Source organism: Nothobranchius furzeri, chromosome 2, assembly GCF_043380555.1.
Source record: "Nothobranchius furzeri strain GRZ-AD chromosome 2, NfurGRZ-RIMD1, whole genome shotgun sequence".
Taxonomy (NCBI): Eukaryota; Metazoa; Chordata; class Actinopteri; order Cyprinodontiformes; family Nothobranchiidae; genus Nothobranchius; species Nothobranchius furzeri.
Window position 1 is genome coordinate 10,750,313 of NC_091742.1, and position 18,235 is coordinate 10,768,547.

An 18,235-nucleotide genomic window follows, 5' to 3' on the forward strand; every position below is an offset into this window, starting at 1 on the left:
ATTAAAGGAATGTTTTGGTCATATGTAAGTGATGCTTTACCAGTTATTGTCCACAGGAACAAACCTACCTGTAGATGATGTCACTCAAAATTCTAAAGCAGAGGTCACCAACTCCGGTCCTCAGGGGCAGCACGTGTTAGCCATTTCTTTGCTCCTGCACACCTGACTGAAATTGGGTTAGGGTGACCCTAACTAACCTAAAGGTTAGCTTTTACTAGCTGCACTCTCTCCTGGATGCTAAATCAATCCAGCCTTCCACGGTCATACTACGGGGTGGGCGGAGCCAAAAATGCAAATTTTCCCTGTGATGTAGAAGATAATGGCTTTTTCTAATCTGCCTATTTCCTTTCGGAGGTTAATGCAAGCAATGGGATCTGCTGAAATTTTCCATATTCAATCAGTTTCTCAGTGAACGAGACCTTTAACCTCATCTGTTTACAAATGCACAACCACCCTCCAACATCCATGACACAAGACATAACTTCCAAAGTACTTAGTGACTTTTATTAGGGTAAATATAACAGGAAAGCATTGAGAACAGAGTCCAAACCAACAGTTTTGTGGTCATCCATGGATACAAGAACAAATACAATCGTCATTTTCTCTGAATATCATTTATCTAGCACCAAAAACAATTTGTTTACATTATTTAATGACTGTTTATGAGTGATATACAATGAAAACATTGTTTTTAATGTTTTTGTAAATTAGGGATTTACCCTTTAGTAGACTGTTATTTTAATGATAACTTATATAAAAGAGGCTACATCTCACCGAGTTTTCCTCTTTTTCTCAGCTCATAAGCTTTTTTTTCAGGATTACTGAGGCGTGGAAGACACTCTGGAATCATTTCAACAACCACAGCATGGGTGTGACTGTGATTGCAGCGATGCTTCACGCTTTAGATGCTGCATTGCATTCTGGTCTATGGAGTCTTCTCCTTTGACAAGAAGCTGTTTAAAACTGGTGAACGCGAGGCTCTGCTCTTTGAAACACCGTAACATTCAAATAAAGATAATTCATTCTTTATGGGTGGGACATTATTTACAGCAAACATACATCACCAGTTGCTTTAAAACCGTGTTCCAACATTTACACACAAAACCACATTTGCCCTGAGATCACACCTCCAACCGTGAAAAAAGGGGGGAGCTTAAGTAGAAAACACTCAAGGGTACAACTAGCTGGCATTTGTGTTAAAGCTCCTTTTTGTGCTGGATTCAGTTACACAGGTGTTTTAGAGACCGTGCTTTTGGGGGGTTTTCACACAAAGAAGTGCAAATCTAAACAAATCCGAAGCTGATGACACGACTGTTTAAGGCTATTAAAGCTGCCACGTGCAGAAGATTAAACCTCATCTTGACGAATCAAACCCTGCAGGGTTCAGAAAACAAGACAGGAACATAAACTCCCGCTGCCTCGTCCAGAACACAAACGCACAAACCCCAAACTCTTCATCGCAGAAAACTTTCATGCAAATCCAACTTTTTAATCCTCTTTTTCCGTAGATTTAGTAGCTGGAGCATAGTGACCAGCAACTGTTTAGCAATAACCCACCATGAGTCAGGGATTATCGGGAATCTAATCTAGACTCCGCATGCAGCAGCTTTAGAAAGCAAACGACAAACAGTTCCAGCCTCGTCTGGAACAGAAGGTTCACAAAAGGCACCGACTGTGTAGACATCCAACAGAAATGCTCAAGACTTTTAAATCGAAGAAGAAATTCATGTTTTTCGGCAACAGATTGGGATTAAGCCTGTTAAACTAAATAAATGTAGGACGAACATTCAGTTAATCTCTGGTTGTTTCTAATCCTGCAGATGCAACAAAGATCTGAGAAATTAACTCAGATTAGAGGAAACAACTTTATAGTAGTTTATGGGTCATTTTATTTTAGTTTGTACAAAAATTATATTCACCATCTTAGTTGCTGTAGGTGGCATCTTGAACAGCCTGTGTTCAGAGAAATGGTTTTCGCCCTTCAAGATTGACGAGCTAATGGCTAGTCTGAACACAGACAGGCCTTCAAAAATGTAATATTTTGTAATGCTGCATTCAGACTAGTCGTTAGCTCATCAGTTCAGGAGGAAGTAAAAGCTGTTTCTCTTAACAGAGGCCATTCAAGAAGCCATCTACAATGGGGAAAACAATCATTGTTTATTACAGGAAAACACTCAAATAGCTCCAACTTCATATAAGATGGTAGATTTGAGGCTAAACTTTCAGAGCCCTAAATTAAAGGCAAAAAAAATTTTTTTTTTAATGTTTAAAAGTCCTGAACGTCTCACCCGAGGTCAGGTTTTGTGTAAACACATTTTTTTACAATAGCTGTAAAGTAGAGTCAGATTTAGCTACGTTCAAGTTCGATGCTGCAGAGGAAACGGAGATGGTTGTTCAGATGTCTGAAGGTTTGCTTCAGCACCTTCAATCCAACACGACGCCGACAGCTGTGCAGTCTTTGGTTTGTGTTCAATAACAAAACGCTTCAGACATAAGAATTAGCATAGCTGCGATTAGAACTACACCCTCACCAAGGTCCTCAGAAACCCCTGCAGCTGATATTAAAGTAGGAAGGCCCATTGAGTAGAAATGCGTCCAAACGCAAACCAAACCTCCAAAGGAAATGTTTATAAGTCTGAAAAGAGCTGGTTTTGTTTAGCGTGTTGGTGTTTAACCGCATAACTTTACACCAACCAGCTGAGAAATAACGCCTGATGATTGCTGTTTAACCCTGTTTGTACAACACGGAGACAAAAACCCTGTTTTATGTCCATCTGCCATTAAGCTTTAGAGATTTTCGAAGGCCACAGTAAGTTTCAAAGGGCAATCTGATTCGTGTCATAAATCACGAATGATACGTTCAGAAGCATAAAAATGCAGCTAGCAGGCCAAACGTCTCCTGATCTCAGCGTTTTTCTTATTTCTAATGTTGCTCTTATCTGGATTATGTCAGTAAATTTAAAGATGACCTCATTTCATTTTGATACAAATCAATCATTTTTATAAATCTTTCAGATTCAGCCTCTCCACGAACCTGATGAATAAGAGCAAATCCACAATCAGGACTCAGGCTGTAAAACTAACAAAAATGCTTTCACTTTCTGTTTATGCATCATAATTATAGATACGTTTGAAATGGAGATATGTAAACCAGATCCAGGCATTCCTGCACGTCACACGCCCTTAACTAATCACAGGTTAACACATCAAAGCAGTCCTGAATCACAATCCGAAGCCGAAAGCAGCGAGCTGCAAGGCTTTTCTGCCGTTTTCTAAACAGCGTTTTAAACATTTCACATTTTCAAACACCCAAACACTCGTTTCTGAGTGACAAACCAATCCCAGCCTGAAACGTTTCCTCTAAAACGTGAAGACTTCACTTCTTCCTGCTTCCATCTGATCATCTTTTCAGGTTACCTCCAGGATTTATGCAAATAGAAGTTAAAATCCCATCCTTCCATTTTTCTGTCAATCCTCCAACTGTACGTGACAACACAGCACCAAACTTCCAACAAGAGTAATAAGAAAAAGAATATTCTGTTATTTATATTATATAATAAATAATTTTTTCATAGATTTGTGTGTGTAAAAAAGAGAATTTGATGGAGAAGCAGCAGAGCTGTTGGGGAAAAAAGAAAGACAAGATCTGAGTCCTTTTGAAAAACATTCAGTCTGTTTTCTCTGCAGAAGGAGAAAACTCCTGTTTTAAACTTTGGATCGCTTAAAAAAACATTTTGCTGCACAAAGCTGATGTGCAGATGTTCCACCTGAGGAGGAGCTGAGGTCAGGCTGGACCTTTTCACCTCTGGAGTCCGCTTCAGAAACAAAAACACAAGCTGCTGCCTCCAAACAGACACTCCCTTCTAACAGGTTTCCAAAAGCCTCTTTTCTCCGCCTGCCAGCGAGTCGACCGCAAAATACGAGTCCGGAAAAATGCGGAGAACTCAGATGGTGACGTGGAAGGAGTCCCAGCTGTCATCTTTGCCACTGCTGCTGCTGCTCCCATTCTTGCTTGCAGCCAGTGTTGAGGTTCCATCGTCAACGTCTCCGTCTGGCTGTTCACCGGTGGGAGTGGCCCCCGGCTCGGCGTAATACTCATCGTCCTCGTCGAAGTAGCCGTTTTCCATCATGCTGAGGCTGGAGGCGGCACTCAGGTCGCGCCAGCTGCCCTTGTACTCCTGGATGGACTCGTGCAGCGACCACAGCTGGCAGAGCAGAGACATGTCCTGCTGACGCAGACCCACCTGGGGAGGAACACCACGATCAGAATCTATGAGCCGTGTAATACTTGTAAAAGTAAAATATGCATCTTTGATTTGACTGAAAATCTCCTAATCTCTGTTTGGCCAATTAAATGCCAGAAAACACAAACACTTCAATATTTAAACTTGTCAGTTTTTTTTTTAAATCTAATAAATGATAACATGATCACCTTTTTATTAAAGAAAATGCAAATCAGCCTCTGGTCACAACTGGACCAGTCCTCAGCTGAACCAACATCCGGTCATCTGACATCACTTTTGTGGTTTAAGGACGTTTCTGCAGCACAGCGCTCAGCTGACAGCTTTGTTTTGCAGTGTTGCAAACACAAGTCCAAGTGAAACACTGAGCTGTGTGAACCAGGGAGTGGCTTTAAAATATGGGACAGACAAAGACTACTTAGTACACTAAAGCAGCCAAACTTTAGCTGCAGGGTAAGAAATGGGATTTAGAGCAGTTTGGAACGAAGGGTTTGATGTAAATGAGCAGCTCCATCCACTCTGACTGTTTTGATCTTTGTATTTAGTTTAGTTTAGCGTGGATCCAATCACAAATATCAGTGCACTTGACTTTCTCTCTGATGCTTCCTGAACCAGCTCCATGGAAATTTTCTCAGGATAAACGACGCACCTGAGGAAGGGGAGGTTTTTCCACAAACATCTTTTTGCCTGCTAGATTACATCAGGTTTGCACCCCGCAACAAATCGCTAGGATACATCATGCATGCATTATTTACACGATACGGGATCTTTTGGTAACTGATACGCATGTCACATCCACCCAACAGAACCCCCTCATCAACAAAAACAGGAAATAGATTTATCTCTAGCTCCATTCAGGAATTAGAAAAGCTGTTGCAGCAGGATTTAACCGCTGGTGGTGGAGACAACGCACATATGAAAGAAATAATCCCTAAATGTTACCATCTCCTTCCGCAGAAGAGCCAGAGCAGCGTCGAGGTTGGCCGGTTTGTTGGCCAGCAGGTTGTCGGTGTTGTTCCTGCCTCGGCTCAGGTCGTCCTGGATCATGGTCTTCTTCACGTACATTCTCTCCATTTCTCTCCACGAGCCGCCGCTTGAGTTCAGCAACCCGCTCAGGCTCTTGGGCAGCGGCGGCAGACCCTCGATGCAGGCCATTCCTCCCACCGAGCCGTTCGCTGACTTACCGTTCATCGTCTTTAGTGTCACAAAGTGAGGACGGGCTTGTTACCGGACGGTGAGGTACTGAAACCCGACAAACAACCGCCTCCCGAAACTAACCGGACCGAGCAACAGCCGTGGCTTTTTCTGCCTGACTCAGCCAGCGACGCCACGTTAAGCTAGCGGAAATAAATGCGTACAACTTCCGGTGAGATCATAAAAATAAAAGCATACGTTTTTGAAACAAACATTTGAAGACATTTAATTTTCTTTTGAAAATGTATTTTTTCTTTTGAATTATTGCATAGTAAAATGTTCTATGTATATGTATACTGATGTATTACAGTAGAGCATATTAGTGCTCTAATATGCAATTACAACAATAGTGCTTTTTTTCTCCAAAACTAAGATTTAATTGATGATGCAGTGATTTTTTATTATTAACATGTTCACAATCACAGAGGTCACACTTTTCGTGTGACTAAGATATAAATTCATGAAATGCACCTAAAAATGTCTGTTTTTAATAGCTACTTTTAATGCACATAGTGGCCTTTTAGGTTTGGTTTAAAACTAAAAGAAAAAATATTCTGATATCCGTGCTGGAAAAGCCAAACAGAAAGTATTTACTGTATTAAACGAATAAGAGCCAAACCAAAAAGCAACTACAATTGATAACATTTCAGATAGCTCATTAGCCTGGCAAGGCAGACTAAATAAATGTATTAAACTTTGCAAAGCAAGAATTTTGTCTAGTTCACTAGGCTAATAGCTCATATCTCTGCTAATGTAAGCCCTGCTCATAAATCTTTGGCCAAATTACTCATTAACAGCATACACCTATTTTACAGAATTTTCAGTTATTTCAAGCTAACCCAGCAGCATTAAAAATATGTTGTGCTTTTATTTTGAAAGTAAATTCTGGTCACAAATGCAATAGTTATTGGAAATTGCCCAAAAATTGGATTTTGGCTGAGTTGTAACAATCCGCTTCCTGTCATTTAACACGGCGGCTGCTGGATGGGCGTCTCCCTACATACACCAAAAAGGGCAAAAATGAAGGAAAACAAACAAATAAAACCCAACGAGAACTGCACCTTTTGGAGTTTTCTTTGATTTTCTCGGTGTTGGTTTATTTGTTCTGTCTGAAATTTTAATTTCACATCACGTATTTATTATTTAATTCTATGCAGGAAGGTTTGCACAAACCACAATATATTTAACAGTGCAGATCAGCTGATCCATATTCCTTAGGAAGGCTAAGGAAACGGAAAACAAGCAATAGACATGAACATCAGTTGTTTTTGTTTTAATTGAAGTTCTTACAATAAAACCAATTGATGGATTTCCTCAGATGACACCAGAGGGTCTGAGGTCATAAAAAGGGGCGCGTGTGTGAAACACAATGATTGGAGTATAAAAGGACTGGGGGGCTGAGTTTCCACCCCCAAGGCTGCTGCACCATAGCAACAAACTACCACACACACACACACACACACACACACACACACACACACACACACACACACACACACGCACGCACGCACGCACGCACGCACGCACACACACACACACACACACACACACACACACACACACACACACACACACACGACAGATGGATGAGGCCTAAAGCTCTAAATTCCACACTGAAAAATTAAATTTGATTCATTTCCTCTTTCTAATCATGTATTTTATTAATTATTAATTAATCACCACAAAACATTTAAAGGAGGAAGCTCAACCTTTATTTTTAACTTAATCTAATCTGTTTTTGAAAAACAAAACAAAGTGTGTAATAACAATTTCACTTTCATACAGGAGAAACATTTTGGGAACAATCATCAAACACTAATTGTTTAAAAATTACTTCAGTGGAAAGTTTTTTTTTTTTTAAATAATTGTGCAAAATTTTCTGAATATATATAATTACTGAAAGAATTATGAAAAACTGACACAAGTTTTAGGAAAAAGTTAGTTTTCTGTTTGGTGTTTACTTATCATGAACAATGTTAGCTTTTAAAAAACCCTTTAAAACCTAAAAATTTAAATCAAGTTTTTTTAAAATGAACTGGTTATTTCCGACTGGTGAATATAGCAATCATTTTTATTAACTTGCACAATTCTCCAACAATTTAACAGTAATAAAGAAATAAAATTGGTTCTTACCGCCTGTAGATCATCCACCAGGGTCAGTAGACATGTAAAAGACTGTATATAGTTGGTTTTTGATGAAGGATACTGATACTCCATCTGGATGCTTTGACGCCACAATAGATGTGAATTTATGACGATGATCTAAGGGGTAGAAACTAGTGTGTAATGTTATGGTGAAGCCAATGCTAAAGTTTAAACCAAATCAACACCTTTAATGATACAGCATCTTCTAGAGTCCTGGAGCCCCCAAGGCGCTTTAAAGACAATCAGTCATTCACACATTCACACCCTGGTGGTGATGAGCTACAATGTAGCCACAGCTGCCCTGGGGCGCACTGACAGAGGCGAATCTGCCGTACACTGGTGCCACCGGTCCCTCCCAACGCCACCAGCAGGCAAGGTGGGTTAAGCATCTTACCCAAGGACACAGCGACAGACTAAGTGGGACTTAAACCTGCAACCATCCAGTTACGGCTAACTCCTGTGCTACTGTCGCCCCATCTTAGTGTTCTATACCACCTTAAGGCTCTCCACAACACAATCAGTCATCCACCCATTCACAATCACAAATGATGAAGTCTAAAATGTAAATTAACTTTTTTTTAACTTAAAATAAAAGTAAGCATTTAGATTTATTGGGAATGTCAAGAGAGTAGGGAGTTAGCTAGCATGTTTTACTGCAAATGCTAATAGTCAGGAGCCACACAAATAAAAGTATTATTTAATAATAATTTACACAAATGCTCAAATGTTTTTGAATTGATTAAAAGTTATGAAAAGATTAGCAATTATGACAGTTTAATTTTTAATTTATTACCGAATTTTCACTTTTTAGCTAGCTAATGGGAGAAAAAAGGAGCTAACTTCGCTAGCCAGATTTTTCAGCTGACAATCAGAGCGCAAAACAGCACGTACAATAATTTTTTTCTTAAAATAAAGGCCTTTTTAAAAATGAAATAAGTTAGCTTTATAGTTTTTGTTTAGCTTGTTTTGGTATTTTAGCTGTTCTTTCTGAGGATACTGATTCTTGCCCACTCCACAGTGTTAATGCATTTATATTCAGGAACAGAGAACCAATTATAGGTCCAGATCTGACCTCAAATCCAGTTTTGTTATTATTTAATTACCAAATGCTGGCTGCTGACTTACATAATAAACCAGCTAATCTACTATTTGCACATTTCTCCTTGAAAAACCCTTTGATTGTGTCACAGAAACAATTAGCCATCTGCTGAGGGCCAACAGGTGCACCAATTAAAGATGGCGCATCCTCATATTCATCATCCTCACTGGCAATTGAGATCAAAGGATTAGACGTACGATGGCACCCCGCTGGGTTGCGTGTATCTGTAGCAGAGTTTTGTTAATCTGCTTGGCTAAAAGCACAATAGCTCTGCGTCAGCGTGTTAAATCCTCCTAATAACGGTCTAAAGACATCCGTTAAGTCTCTGCTGCAAAGGAAAAGCTTCTCAAAGCCCAAACAGTTCCAGTAACCAGGTGGACTGGTGTGCGCAGGAATGCAGCAATGCATTGTAGAAATGTACGTATTTACTGGTCCTATTGGTAGACATAGATGGGCCCTACGTGGGCTTTAGTTTCATTTTCTTGTTGCTACAGCTGAAGGAGAAATGCTGCATTGAACTTGGAGCTGGTCTGGGATTCGTCTGTCAGGGAGAGACAATGGGCAGGAAGCAGGATGGTGTGGGAGGTGGGGCGTCAGCCTCCTGTGGTACAGCCGGTCAGGAGAGAAAACAGCTGCCGTCAGTGACGGGACTGGAGGGGGGCACAGGAAACAGCTCCGAGTTACAGCTGATAACATCTGAGGAAAAAGATGAAACGTCAGTAAAACCCAAATAAGGTCTGGTGTCAGGACATCTTTAGAAGCTCAAGTGACCATATTTGGAGGTGATGCTTTAGTGGACCAGAAAAATTCATCAGTCCGAAAGACTGCATGGGAGGAAATCTGGCCAATGAGGCATCAGGATTTCCATCCAAAGGCCAGTGGCTTTGCTCTCGTGTTAAGTCTGGTGATCATTCTAGAAAAAATGTAATAAAACCTTTTCAAGCTTTCTGATTTCAAATTAAAAAAACTGTTTTCAGGTGTTTTCTTCTTTGACTCGTTGATCCAGAGCATCCACAGTTGACAGCAGAGCCATCTGTGCCGTCGCACCATTCCTCTTGCTCCTGGTTCAGCTCGTCTTTTCAGTGGAGTCTGAAGGGCGTGGTCCAAATCAACAGCTGGGCCTCGTGCAGTCTGACCTCTGACCTCACCCACCAGTGAATGGGATCGGCTGTACTTAAGCCTCACTGTGGTCACAAGGGTAAAGGCCTGGATATTAAAAACCCATCAAAAAACTAAACCTAAATGAAATTGGATCAGAATATTCAGGTAAAATGAGCAATAAAATGGTTTTATTTAGTTATTAAAATCTCAGCATACAAATAAACGAACAAAAACGATCACTCTACATCTTTCTGTTCCAGGTCTCACATCACTGATGAGATCTGTGTGTGATCAATAACTCTGCAGCTGAGTCCAAGTGAAGGTGTACAAAGCAAAAAGCAAACGGAAGTGAAATGTTAGCAGCAGAGATCTGTCCTCTGGAGGAAGCATCAGACATCAGAACCCAAAATAAACCCAGTGACCTTCAGAAGAACTCTACTCCCTCTGCAAACCTCCTACACCTCAGACAAAGAGGGTCTGACTACATTATAAACTTATTTATTCAAGTAGAAACCAGCTTTAAAAACATTTTAACAAAACCCTGCTGTTCTGTAAATGCAGTTGAGGCACAAGCTGTCAGAGAGCCACTTGAGTTAGAAAATACCTCAATATTACTGTCAAGTGACAAAATATCTGTTAAACTAGAGATTAAAGCACAAAACAGACATCTAAAACTTTGGTTCGTAAAACCATTTAGTTTAAAAGTCCTTCAGAACAGGCAGGAATCAAGATGCTCATTTATCTTTGACTCCTGGACTTTAGTTTGGCACACGGGACAGCTGACCATCAGCACGTTGGCGGCGGCGGAGGGCGTGTGCAGCCCTCCAGGGGGTTGAAGTGATGTGGAGGAGCTGGAAGCTGCAGTAACAGCTGATTTGGTCTTTTCCTGCTCCCTTGATGATGCTGAACTGCTGCTTAATGTCTTGTCAACAAAATCAAAAATGGTGGCCGAGCTGCTGCAGTCATCCCACAGCCTCTCCCTGGGCGCCTGACCTTGGCTCGCTGCCCCAGGTGTGTCGACACCGACAGAGGAAGAATTTGGAGACATTGCCGCTCTTTTAGTCTCTGAGCCTGAGGGATGGCTTGTTGACTTTCTGTGAGTTTTGACATTGAAGAGATCGTGAATGGACCTCTGCTTGAACGCGTCGGCCCCGTGACCCCCAGAGCTGCTCCTAGATTTAGGAATTTTAACAGGTGAGCCGTTAATGTTTACAAAAGCTTTTGTGTTCCCGACAGACGTCTTTGCAGGTGGCTTTCCCCCTGAGGAGGCAGCTGCTCCACTGGAGACGGTTTTGGTTTGGTCAGGAACGGAAGACTTCTTAGGAGTGGAGGCGACGCTGGACGGAGGTGCTGAGGGAGATGTGGAGGTCTGGCACGTCGCTCCTAAGAGGAAACCTTTCCCACTGAATGGGATGATGTTCCTTATATCCTGAGATCCAGAACCTGAGCAGAAAGAAAGAAAGAAATGTTTTTGTATTTGGTCCTGATGGCAAATCCTGAATAAACTACTTAAAAAAATAGAAAAACTTCACCTTTACTTGTATTTAAAGGCTTGCCAGTACGTAAAGTCTTCTCTGAGGTGTTTGCATCCTTCTTCCCATCTTTTTTGCCTTTTTTCCTGTATCCTTCTGGCTCTTTGATCTTGGTGTACGTCCCGCCACACATCCTTTGATGATCCTCCCACCAAGGGTCCAGAGAAGATGGAGCTCGGTTGATAGCCCTCTTCACATAACCAAAGAAAGGCCTCCGGCTCTGGCAGGGCCCATTGCACCTCCACCAGTGCTGCCTGTAGACATCGACCTCATCATGGAAGCTGTGGTAGATCTGACCGAGGGACAAGAGGAGATTGTTATCGTAAAGTCAACCAAAACCACACAGAGCTGAAGGAGAAACACTTACTGTGATTTTCGTCCCACTGGCCTTGTTGATCCTGTTCATGTGTTTGCAGAACTCAGGACCGTGGCCTTCTCGGTCTCGGTTGTTCTGGGTCACAAACAGCAGTGCATGAATCATTTCATGAAGGAGAGTCTGTGGAAACAATCAAATTAACAAATTATTAGCAATAATCTGGATGAGGATTTTCTGTCTTTAAGATCCACTAATGTAAAGTGACCCATCCCACCTCCACCAGGTCTTTTCTGGGTCTCAGCTTCAAAAGAGGCTCACTGAGCCGGATGGAACAGAGTCCGCCTCGGCCTTCGTAAGAACACACACCAGCACACCTAGGTACGGAAACACACAGGAGGCATTTTCTCAAAACTCTGTTATTCCTGTAACACAGCGCTGGAGTGGAGGACATCAAAACAAGAAACAGGACACATTTTATACAATAGAGAAGGCCTTAACATTGCATAGAAGCACAAGGAAACCATAATAGAGCTTCATGAAACTGGACATTTTTTGCTTTTTTAGAAATTATGTTTGACATACTTTGTGTCAGATATTTAGTGGTACCCATTTGTTTAATCTTTTACCTTATTTTTCTTCAATAATGATGTTTTTCCAAGCATCTCGCGCTTTGTGGCTACCATATTTGAATCCCAGTAAAGCCAACAGTGTTTATAAACATCCCTGCTGTAGGAAATCTGGTGAACAAACAAAACTTACAGTGTCATTCTGGGGCTCCACTTCACCTCGACTCCGCTCAGTTTCCCCCAGAAGAACAGGCTATTAAACTCCAGAAACATGGCCCTCACATCTGGGTTTGGGTCCAGCATCTCCCAGGACTCATCCACGATGCTCAGGGGTTTCTCAGGCTCGTGACCCGGCTTCCAGGAGGGGACAGCAGCGCTGCCACCTCCGGCTGCTTCCACTTTCCGTCTCTTACTGCTTTGTTCGAAGTAATTATCCTCGAATCTATTTGATGAGGTTAATGACGTCTCGTACTCATTATCGAACTGCTCCTGTAATTTAATGGCAAGCAGGAAATCCGCATCCATGACATCAGAAGGCAGCTGTGCTAGCTTGTTAGCTGACTTGCTAATGTAAATAGCACGAAGTTCTGGAACAAACGACGTCTGCAGCCTAATTATAAAATCAACCTTTCAGAGAAACATCGGTAAAAGGACTGAAGTCATGACTTTGAAAGATGAATCTCATCTTCTTGTCAGCCAAAGGTATCTGTAATAATAGTCGGTCTGTCCACAGCTCGCGCCAAACAGCAGGTTTGCTACATGTACTACATTACAACGAGTCTCTTTCCGTATGAACTTCTAAATAAAAAACTACTTCAAACTTAATTTCGTGTTTGATTTGGCTTTCCCCGCTTAGTTTTGTATCTTATTTTAATCAGCAGATGACTAAAATTAGCTTGTTTAAACGCTGTTGAAAATCTGTAATGTTTCTGCAGCTACCGTAAACTTCCGGTAGGTAAATAGTTGGACAACAAAACACCTATTCCGGGTGTTGTTCAATAGCCCAGTAATCAGTAACAACTGCAAAATAACAACACACAAAAAGCAAAATGAGTAAATAAATAAACAGAAGCTTTAAAATAAAAATAAAACATTGTTTGGTTTACCTGAAAGATCAATAACAATTTTGTTCTGAGTTTTTGTTGATCATCCTTTTTGTTCTCCCTTCTCGTGACGTTCATGTGACGTTGACAACCCGGGTGTTGGAGAAGCCAGATCCTTTTGGGGTGTTGACCTGTTTTCAGCTTCCTGTGTTTGTTGACGTGGATATGAAGGCGCTCGTTCTCTGTTTGCGTTTCTCGTCAGTTTGTTAACAGTTTTGCTTAATAAGGAAACACGCAGACAACCAAAGATGTCGGAAACCGGGAACCGACTTCGGAAGCTGCTGGAATCGCCCAACTTCGATCCACAGAACTACGTCAAGCAGCTGTCACAGCAGTCGGATGGCGACAGAGACCTTCAGGAGCATCGTCAGAAAATTCAAACTCTGGCTGATGAAACGGCCCAAAACCTCAAGAAGAACGTGTACAAGAACTACAGACAGTTCATCGAAACGGCCAAGGAGATCTCCTTCCTGGAGAGCGAGATGTACCAGCTGAGCCACATCCTCACCGAGCAGAAGAGCATCATGGAGAGCATCACTCAGGCCTTACTGTCCACAGACAAGGACGAGACCTCCAAAGAGATGCAGGCAGCGTTCCCCAAAGAGACAGAGGACCTGAAGCAGAGGACTCTCACCTCACTGCTGGAGAAGGTGGAAGGAGCTAAAAACATCATGGACACCCCAGGGAGACACCTGGTCTACAATGGAGACCTCGTGGAGTTTGATGTGGACAACATGTCCCCCATCCAGAAGGCTCATGCTTTCCTGATGAATGACTGCCTGTTGATTGCCACCTGGCTGCCTAACCGCAGAGGCACAGTGAAGTATAAATACAATGCCCTGTATGATCTGGAGAGCTTTGCTGTGGTCAACGTAAAGGACAACCCTCCCATGAAGGACATGTTCAAGATTCTCATGTTCCCAGACAGCCGCATCTTCCAGGTGGAAAACAGCAAAGTCAAGAAGGAGTGGCTGGAGATCCTGGATGAAACCAAGAAAAAGAAAGCCTCCCAGGACAAACACAAGAAAGAGGAGGAGGTCCCCACCTCTCCCGTGCGAGCCGAAGTGTCCAACAACCCTTTTGATGTGGATGACGACGAGCCGGCAGATGCCGAGGAGAGTGTGGACCTCAGTCTCGAGTGGATCCAGGAGCTGCCCGAGGACCTGGATGTGTGCATCGCTCAGAGAGACTTTGAGGGTGCAGTGGACCTGCTGGACAAGCTGAACGAGTATCTCAAAGACCAGCCTGCGACCCAGACGGTGAAAGAGCTGAAGGCGAAGGTGGATGAGCGTGTGCGGCAGCTGACTGAGGTCTTGGTGTTTGAGCTGTCTCCTGATCGGTCGCTTCGTGGTGGACCTAAAGCGACCCGGCGGGCCGTGTCCCAGCTCATCAGATTAGGTCTTTATTTGTATTAATAAGATCTCACAGACCATTAAAATGTTGATTTCCCAAAACCAGTAAACATTTCAACACAAAGCCAGAGTAGTCCTTGGAGAATCCATGCCTGTAACAATTTAAAGTTATATTTCCAACAGTTGATGATGTCATTTCTGTGTTTCAGGTCAGTCCACCAAGGCTTGCGAGCTGTTCCTGAAGAACCGCGCCGCGGCTGTCCAGACGGCCATCCGGCAGCTCCGCATCGAAGGAGCCACGCTGCTCTACATCCACAAACTCTGCAACATTTTCTTCACCAGCCTGCTGGAAACTGCCAAGGAGTTTGAGACGGACTTTGCGGGGAACACGGGCTGCTACTCTGCCTTTGTGGTCTGGTCCAGATCGGCCATGACGATGTTTGTGGACGCGTTTAGCAAACAGGTCAGCAGAGGCTCAGCGATGTCCCTAACATGAGTCAAGAAATATGTTTCGATCATTATTCTTGATAAAAAAAAAATCAAGATCAATTATTGTTCCAATTATTTCAGAAAATGATTCAAAACGGCCAATTTTCTGTTTTCCAGGTGTTTGACAGCAAGGAGAGCCTGTCGACAGCAGCAGAGTGCGTTAAAGTGGCCAAGGAGCACTGTCAGCAGCTGACGGAGATCGGCCTGGATCAGACGTTCACGCTGCAGTCGCTGCTGGTCAAAGACGTCAAGGCAGCCCTGCTGAGCTACAAGAACATCATCATTGAGGCCACAAAACACCGGAACTCTGAGGAGATGTGGAGGAGGATGAACTTGATGACCCCTGAGGCTTTAACTAAGCTCAAGGTCGAACAGCCTTCCTTAATTCCCAATTTTGTGTTTGTTTCTTTTGTTTGAAGAAGAAAACTAAAGAAAATGCGGGTGTTGAGCAGCATCTAAGGCTTTTCTCTTCGTCTTGCAGGATGAGATGCGTAGCTGTGGGATTAGTTTCCAGCAGTACACGGGCGATGACTGCTGGGTGAACTTGAGCTACACCATCGTGGCCTTCACCAAGCAGATGATGAGCTTCCTGGAAGAGGGTCTGAAGCTCTACTTCCCCGAGCTGCACATGGTGCTGCTGGAGAGCCTGAGGGAGATCATCCTGGTGGCCGTGCAGCACGTCGACTACAGCCTGCGCTGTGAGCAGGACCCCGAGAAGAAGGCTTTCGTCCTGCAGAACGCCACCTTCCTCCACGACACCGTGCTGCCAGTGGTGGAGCGGCGGTTTGAGGAGGGTGTGGGGAAACCGGCCAAACAGCTGCGGGACCTGAGGAAGAGCACGAGGCCGGTGCGGATCAACCCAGAGAGCACCACATCCTTAGTCTGAGGCCGACAGGAGCTTCGACGGCTCGTTTAACAAACCGCGTGAGACTGAAACGGCGGCCGGTGGCCACTCCCCCCTTCCCTCCCTGTCATTTCACCTCCCCCCTCAGACCCGATCCACAACACTAACTACTGGGTGTTTAGATGCTGCAGGAAGGAAATGATGGTAAAATGAAAGAGTCAGTGATGACACAGTCGGACGTTTTATTTAAAGTTAAATTTTCCTGCTGCAGCTTGTTTAGTTCTCAGTTCTTCGGGTTAATAATCCATCATACAAAACGCTTCAGTCCAATGAAAGAATAAACCGACCTCTGCTGGTGTTTGACCTCGTTTACGTGAATATTTTATCTTACAAGGGATTCCTTATGTTAGCAAAACATCTGGTTTTAGGAACGTTTAAACGCGTCAAAATGATTGTATTTTTATTGTCACGTAAAGCTTAAACACACGAGCATGTGACGTGGGGATGACTAAAATTAGCACTCAGATATTCTGTTAAATTGTGGTTTTTGTCTGCAACCAGTAACCTTGTTAAACATACTGTTAGTCTTTTTTGTTTTTAGTATAAATGGGAACTGCAAAGTTTTTTTTTTTGGGGGGGTTGAAATGGGTCCCATTTATTCACACCTGCAGCTTATGCATGCAAATCCATTCAAATCCAATAAAACATGAAGGTTGCTGTTTAATTTTAACAATAAGAAGAACAGAAAATGTAATTTGCAATAAAAACTAAAGTTTAAACTTCACAGAAGTTTCTTTTTCATGTTTTTTTTCTTTCAGAAACTACAAAGTAAACGTTTCTGGTAAAAAAGATCAAAGGTTTAGTGGTTTGAAACGGCATCCTTATTTACAGCTCTTTCATTCCTTTTTGCTCACCTACTAAAAGTCAGATTTAGATTTTTTTTAAGCTTAACGCATTAATTTATGCCTTTGTGTGAATGGCTCACTGTTTATGACTGATTATTATAAAAGTAAAATAAAAATCACTCATAACTGATAGGTAAAGTATAAGTGAAGTGTTATGGGATCATAATTGCTCAAATGAAACTAGGGTTAAAAAAAAGGCTTTTAATTGTATTTCAGTGCCTGATTACGAATCCTAGCAGTGAGATTTGTCGCCCTCTTGTGGCAGAAAAATAGAAATTAGGCTTTCGTTGCTAAAAATGCACAGCTTTACTTTCAATTTTGTGGTTAGTCTGCTAAAAAAACAGCATTATTTATTAATTTGGAGCAACAGGGGGTTTAAAATGATGTAGAATATTATTAATAATAAAGAAACAATATTATTTTAAGCTATAAGCACTAAAATGTCATATTCGTTAACTTACTTTTCTAACTATCTATCTATCTATCTATCTATCTATCTATCTATCTATCTATCTATCTATCTATCTATCTATCTATCTATCTATCTATCTATCTATCTATCTATCTGTCTATCTATCTATCTATCTATCTATCTATCTATCTATCTATCTATCTATCTATCTATCTATCTATCTATCTACATATATATATATATATATATATATATATATATATATATATATATATATATATATATATATATATATATATATATACATATATATATATATATATATTAGTTCAATAGATATTTTTCAATTTTAGTTTAAAACATTTAAATTAATTTAAAATATGAGATTCAAAACAATTTAAAGGGTTGAAAAGCTACATTTAAAGATTAAAGAAGGAAAAACCTGTGCCCACAGAGAAGGATCCTGCTGTGAGACGGGTCTAACTTGTACTGAAATGGCCTTCCTAGGGTTCTACAACCACCCAAGGCGCTTCACAACTCAATCAGTCATCACCCCTTCACAAACGTTCACACGCTAGTGGGGATGAGCTATGATGTAGCCACAACTGTCCTGGGGCACGCTGACAGAGGTGAGGCTGCTGGGCACCGGCACCACCAGTAGGCGAGGTGGGTTAAGTGTCTTGTCCAAGGACACAACAGCAGCATTCTCTGTTAGAGCCAGGATCGAACCTTCAACCTTCCGATTGCTGGACAACCCTCCCTGCCTCTCGAGTTACAGCTGTATTATTTTATCAGAAATAATTCCCCTTCAGAGTCATAGGCTCAGTGTGGTGCTTTCAGGCATTTTCTCTCTGCTTTGCAGCTCATCTCATTAAAATCCCTGATATGATGAAGTGCTCGAGGAACGCCTCGGGTGACGTCACTGGTTTATTCCCA

General features: G+C 42.1%; 3 protein-coding genes across 3 annotated transcripts; 1 reads left to right on the top strand and 2 right to left on the bottom strand.

Moving 5' to 3' along the window:
- Nucleotides 1-3,654: 3,654 nt before the first annotated feature.
- On the bottom strand, nucleotides 3,655-5,572 carry fam89a (family with sequence similarity 89 member A). The gene is made up of 2 exons (XM_015947579.3): nucleotides 5,184-5,572; nucleotides 3,655-4,244 (listed from the first exon to the last, which is right to left on the bottom strand). Exons 1-2 carry the CDS (start codon nucleotides 5,430-5,432, stop codon nucleotides 3,945-3,947), a joined length of 549 nt encoding a protein of 182 aa, XP_015803065.1. The 5' UTR covers nucleotides 5,433-5,572; the 3' UTR covers nucleotides 3,655-3,944.
- A 4,697-nt stretch (nucleotides 5,573-10,269) lies between these two features.
- Nucleotides 10,270-12,908, bottom strand: sprtn (SprT-like N-terminal domain). The gene is made up of 5 exons (XM_015947581.3): nucleotides 12,388-12,908; nucleotides 11,903-12,002; nucleotides 11,680-11,808; nucleotides 11,313-11,604; nucleotides 10,270-11,223 (listed from the first exon to the last, which is right to left on the bottom strand). The coding sequence occupies exons 1-5, from the start codon at nucleotides 12,717-12,719 to the stop codon at nucleotides 10,490-10,492; spliced, it is 1,587 nt and encodes a 528-aa protein (XP_015803067.3). The 5' UTR covers nucleotides 12,720-12,908; the 3' UTR covers nucleotides 10,270-10,489.
- A 488-nt stretch (nucleotides 12,909-13,396) lies between these two features.
- On the top strand, nucleotides 13,397-16,345 carry exoc8 (exocyst complex component 8). Its single transcript, XM_015947580.3, has 4 exons — nucleotides 13,397-14,695; nucleotides 14,859-15,112; nucleotides 15,256-15,504; nucleotides 15,620-16,345. Exons 1-4 carry the CDS (start codon nucleotides 13,546-13,548, stop codon nucleotides 16,022-16,024), a joined length of 2,058 nt encoding a protein of 685 aa, XP_015803066.1. The 5' UTR covers nucleotides 13,397-13,545; the 3' UTR covers nucleotides 16,025-16,345.
- The last annotated feature ends 1,890 nt before the right edge of the window (nucleotides 16,346-18,235 follow it).

Coding starts and splice junctions, on each gene's coding strand:
- fam89a (XM_015947579.3), bottom strand. CDS start 5,432: ATGAACGGTAAGTCAGCGAACGGCTCGGTGGGAGGAATGGCCTGCATC. Junction 4,245..5,183: donor CTCTTCTGCGGAAGGAGATG/GTAACATTTAGG, acceptor GTTCCTCCCCAG/GTGGGTCTGCGTCAGCAGGA.
- sprtn (XM_015947581.3), bottom strand. CDS start 12,719: ATGGATGCGGATTTCCTGCTTGCCATTAAATTACAGGAGCAGTTCGAT. Junction 11,809..11,902: donor CCAGAAAAGACCTGGTGGAG/GTGGGATGGGTC, acceptor TTGTTTCCACAG/ACTCTCCTTCATGAAATGAT. Junction 11,605..11,679: donor CCAGTGGGACGAAAATCACA/GTAAGTGTTTCT, acceptor TCCCTCGGTCAG/ATCTACCACAGCTTCCATGA.
- exoc8 (XM_015947580.3), top strand. CDS start 13,546: ATGTCGGAAACCGGGAACCGACTTCGGAAGCTGCTGGAATCGCCCAAC. Junction 15,113..15,255: donor TGGACGCGTTTAGCAAACAG/GTCAGCAGAGGC, acceptor TCTGTTTTCCAG/GTGTTTGACAGCAAGGAGAG. Junction 15,505..15,619: donor AGGCTTTAACTAAGCTCAAG/GTCGAACAGCCT, acceptor TTCGTCTTGCAG/GATGAGATGCGTAGCTGTGG.